The sequence below is a fragment of the Babylonia areolata genome, chromosome 1 (genome assembly GCF_041734735.1).
Source record: "Babylonia areolata isolate BAREFJ2019XMU chromosome 1, ASM4173473v1, whole genome shotgun sequence".
NCBI classification, from domain to species: Eukaryota; Metazoa; Mollusca; class Gastropoda; order Neogastropoda; family Buccinidae; genus Babylonia; species Babylonia areolata.
The window spans coordinates 21476505-21481504 of record NC_134876.1 but is presented as its reverse complement, the minus strand read 5'-3'; the positions used below and the strand labels follow the sequence as shown (position 1 = coordinate 21481504).

Here is a 5000-nt window from a genome sequence, read left to right as displayed (position 1 = left end):
AAACAAATAAAACTGCACGCAGGAAAAAATACAAAAATGGGTGGCGCTGTAGTGTAGCGACGCGCTATCCCTGGGGAGAGCAGCCCGAATTTCACACAGAGAAATCTGTTGTGATAAAAAGAAATACAAAATACAAATACAAATACAAAGAATACAATATAAGGAAGCACTGCTATCGAACAAAGAATGTAGACGAACGACAGAAACAGCAAACAGCGAAGTGTGCATCTTGTGCGCTGGTGGACTTCTTGAAAGAAGTGAACAGTTTTAATCAGAATTGAAGGTTTTAAACTATGGAAAGTTTTTTTTTAATTTGAGTGGAAAGCTTAAAGTGGTGACTCGTTTTTATTGTTCGTGTTTTGTTTTGTTTTTTTACCCTTGTAATAGGTATTAACGTGACGATAGCCTTGAGATGGCCTTAGTGGTCGGCGAGGCTCTAAGCACCATAATTTCATTTAATTTCATTTACCTTGTGGTCGAGGTCCCCAGTGAAGTATTTACGGATCTTTCTGGCCACAGTGATCTGTGCTGGGGTGACGTGCGGTAGCCGAACCCATGGCATGCCCGCTGTCACAGAAATGACCCAGTTATTTCTTTCTTAGACTTTTTTTTTTTCTTCTTTCCTGATTTGTACATATGTCTGCCCACATTCGTCACCTTCTAATTCCTTCCTTTTCTCCGGCTCAAACTAATTCATAATAACAACCACACACACACACACACACAAACACACACACACACACACACACACACAAACACACACACACGCACGCACGCACGCACACACACACACACACACACTCCCCCACACACTCACACCTACACCTCTCATACACACACACATACATAGACACAAACAAACATCCACACAGACACCCATCCACCACCACCTCCACCACCCCACACACACCTACACACATCCCCACCCCCACCCCCCCAACCACCCCCCCCACCCCACCCCCACCCCACCCCCACCCCCACACACACAATCCCCCGCATCCATCTCCTCGCCCACACCCTCCACACACACACACGTCAAGAGTCGTCACGGGTGTTAAACCAAGGCACTACACCACTTACGCTGACTGCAGACGAAGTAGACTTTACGGTTCAGGCCGATCCCTGCGTGTTCACAGGGCACCTTGCGGGGGGCTTTGAACACCGGTTTTATGTCCTCCGACATCACTGCGGAAACGAGAGATTGGAAGGGCTTGAAATATTTATTGATCCAAGGTGTGTGTGCTTATCTGACTTTGCACGTCTGTGTGTGTCTACATATCTACCTTTGTAAGTCTGTCTGTCGTGTGTGTTTGTCGCGCGCGCGCGCGCGCGCGCGCGCGTGTGTGTGTGTGTGTGTGTGTGTGAAACAAATTTAGATCATTACGCTTGATATTTCACTGGTAATATTCCATACAATATGTTTATGAATGTGATATTTTATCATGAAAAAGGTTAACCCCATTGACTACTGCTGAACAGTATGCTTGTACGTGCGTGCGTGCGTGCGTGCGTTCGTGTGTGTGTGTGTGAGAAACAAACTGAGATTATTATGCTTGATATTTCACTGGTAATATTCCATACAATATGTCCGTAAATGTGATATTTCATCATAAAAAAGATTAACCCCATTGACTATTTATTTATTTATTTATTAAGACTTCTTGCTAAAGCGCATATTCTTGAAGCTCTATGCGCTTTACAATAGCACTAAAAACATTCACTCAAACATCCCCACACAAACGTATGCATATAATTTGAAACATAGGCGAGTGAGAACAATTAAAATAGGTCATGTCAGTGGTGAACAGCATGCTTGTGCGTGCGTGTGCGTGTGCGTGTGTGTGTGTGTGTGTGTGTGTGTGAAACAAACTGAGATTATCATGCTTGATATTCCACTGGTAATATTCCATACAATATGTTAGTTAATGTGATATTTCATCATAAAAAAGTTAACTCCATTGACTACTGATGAACAGTATGCTTGTCAGCGAAGGACTGTCACCTCACTTAGATATGACTGAACGTACAGGTCAGGATGACAGTCACCATTCTTTATTCTGGAATTCTGTCTCTTCTTCCTCTTGGATTGCATTATATTTGTTCAGTTAATCAGTTGCACAGATGATATCTATACAAAACGTAGTAACTGCACTTTTTTTTTAAATGAAAAGGGCCGTGACCAGTTCATCAAATGACAGCATGCAAATATTTATCTGATTGAAGGAGGAAAACTGAAAACTGCGACTTACCGTCGAACATGCCTTCCTCCTGAAAAAATAACACCAAACAAACAAACATCAAAACGGGCATATGTTGCGAAATAAACTAACTAATAAATAAAGGGCAACAATGGCGTCAACTGTAAACACAAGGCAATAACAACAACAATTACAAAGAATGTGATATCAACCACTTTGCACACACACACACACACACACACACACACACACACACACACACACGCACACACACACACACACACACATGCGCGCGCAACCCCACCAACTTCTACCCTCACCCTCACCCTCACCCCCACCCCTCACACATACACATTGTCACCTTCCTCCCTTTTATCCCTCTCTCTCTCCCCTTGTTTGTATATTTTCTTTCCTTATTTCATCCCCTTTTCTGAAAAAACAAACAAACAACAACAACAACAGTACAGACACGAACGTAAGGTAGACTCCCAAGTTCTAATGTTCTAATGTCAAGTGCATATGCTTTACTAACCTGACAATTAAGCATATAATTTTTGACTGTAGCTTGATGAAGCCTTATGTACACGAAAGTGTGTCTTTACAAGTGACTGAGAACGTTGATGTTTTTGACAGTAATTTCCTGTAATTGTATTTAGATTTTTTTTTCAAATTTCATCCTCATTTCACCCTCATTTGCCCAGTTCCCCCCAACACCCCATTCATTCGCATCTCCCACCCCTTCTAACCGATAATACCCAAATGTATTCATAAATACTTTAACAAAATGTCTTCAATCACCGATATGTGTGACGGGACATTAAACAAAATTCCTTCTCTCAAGTTCTCACCAACGTGCTGGGTTCATGCAATGGGTCACACATCTGCTTTCTTTTAATTTCTCTTCTTCTTCTTCTTCTTCTTCTTCTTCTTCTTCTTCTTCTTCTTCTTCACGTGTGTGTGTGTCAAAGTCAAAATTTTTATTTCAAGATGGTCATTGAATAAACAACGACTGCTTTTTTTACATCAAGCCATCTGAAAAAAAAAAGAAAAAAAGAAAAAAGAAAAAAACAAAAGAGAAGAAGTGGGGAGATACATAGAACAAAACACACAAAAGTACTAGATATATAGTTACGTGCATACACGTATCGTGCGAAACTGAAATACACATTAGCATTTATAACACATCCCGTTTCGCATACACATACACCCTCTTACAACACCAAAGGCATATACAAAACATTTCACAAATGATGAGTTTGGTAACCAATATATATAGATTTGTATTATTGCTCATCTTTTGAACAGTTAATAAGGTATTTTTTTCATATTTTTCTTAAACACATTTTTATTCGTTATATCTTTTAAAACGAGTGGAAGGTTATTCCATAAATTTTCCACTAGAGTATAGGAAGCTGGATTTATAGGTCTAGGTATACGTAACATATGGTTGTATCTGCGTTCATTAGTTTTAAAAGTTTATGTAATCTTTTGGGGAGCATTTCCATATATATGTATATATATAATATATACATGTGTGCGTGTGTGTGTGTGGATCAGTCCGCAACGCTTGGAGGTTGAAACTGAAGATGAAACAAAAACCTCTCTCTCTCTCTCTCTCTCTCTCTCTCTCTCTCTCTCTCTCTCTCTCTCTCTCTTTCTCTCCACTCAACAGTTCCCACCTACTCTCCAAACTCCACGGCTCAAATACTGACCTGGTTATTGTCGTCGTTAATGGCTGTGTCGTCTTCGTCGTCGTCATCCTCGTCGCTGATGTCAGTTTCGTAGTCACCTTCTCGGAGTTCGCCCTCGGCTATAGTGTAGTCCCCGCGTAAACCGTGGATCACACCCCATAGTCTGTGTGGGGGTGTACAGACAGAAGCAGAGTTGAACTAGGTCGGGTGGACTGGCGTGGGGGTATGGTGTGGTTGACGGGTATGGTTGGAGGGTGTTGGGTGGCGTGTTGTGACGATAATATTATGATATGACATGGTACGACTTGGGGTGGGGTGGTGTGCAGCTTCTCGGGGTGGAGATTTGTGTTGTTTGGTAGGGTAGGGAGGCATGGTGCGTTGTGTTGGAGTGTGGTTGCGGGGTATGTTAGGAGGGGGCTGTGAGGTATAGCGTGGTGCAGTGTGGTGGAGTGTGGTTGCGGGGTATGGTAGGAGGGGGCTGTGGGGCATAGCGTGGTGCAGTGTGGTGGAGTGTGGTTGTGGGGTATGGTAGGCGGGGGCTGTGAGGTATAGCGTGGTGCAGTGTGGTGGAGTGTGGTTGTGGGTGTATGGTAGGAGGGGGCTGTGGGGCATAGCGTGGTGCAGTGTGGTGGAGTGTGGTTGCGGGGTATGGTAGGCGGGGGCTGTGAGGTATAGCGTGGTGCAGTGTGGTGGAGTGTGGTTGCGGGGTATGGTAGGCGGGGGCTGTGGGGTATAGCGTGGTGCAGTGTGGTGGAGTGTGGTTGCGGGGTATGGTAGGAGGGGGCTGTGAGGTATAGCGTGGTGCAGTGTGGTGGAGTGTGGTTGTGGGGTATGGTAGGAGGGGGTTGTGGGGTATAACGTGGTGCAGTGTGGTGGAGTGTGGTTGCGGGGTATGGTAGGAGGGGGCTGTAGGGTATAGCGTGGTGCAGTGTGGTGGAGTGTGGTTGTGGGGTATGGTAGGAGGGGGCTGTGAGGTATAGCGTGGTGCAGTGTGGTGGAGTGTGGTTGCGGGGTATGGTAGGAGGGGGCTGTGAGGTATAGCGTGGTGCAGTGTGGTGGAGTGTGGTTGCGGGGTATGGTAGGCGGGGGCTGTGGGGTATAGCGTGGTGCA

The 5000-nt window shown here is 44.5% G+C and overlaps 1 protein-coding gene across 1 annotated transcript in view; it reads right to left on the bottom strand.

Moving 5' to 3' along the window:
- The window catches only part of LOC143284209 (uncharacterized), a 27310-nt gene that overhangs the window by 13610 nt on the left and 8700 nt on the right, over positions 1 to 5000 (bottom strand). Inside the window, exons 5-9 of the mRNA XM_076591220.1 lie at positions 4756 to 5000; positions 3911 to 4052; positions 2250 to 2268; positions 1081 to 1185; positions 470 to 567 (exon numbers count right to left, since the gene is read on the bottom strand). The exon at positions 4756 to 5000 is cut by the window's right edge and continues 700 nt beyond it. Of these exons, the coding sequence (XP_076447335.1) occupies positions 470 to 567; positions 1081 to 1185; positions 2250 to 2268; positions 3911 to 4052; positions 4756 to 5000 (609 nt within the window). The remainder of the gene's footprint in view (positions 1 to 469; positions 568 to 1080; positions 1186 to 2249; positions 2269 to 3910; positions 4053 to 4755) is intronic.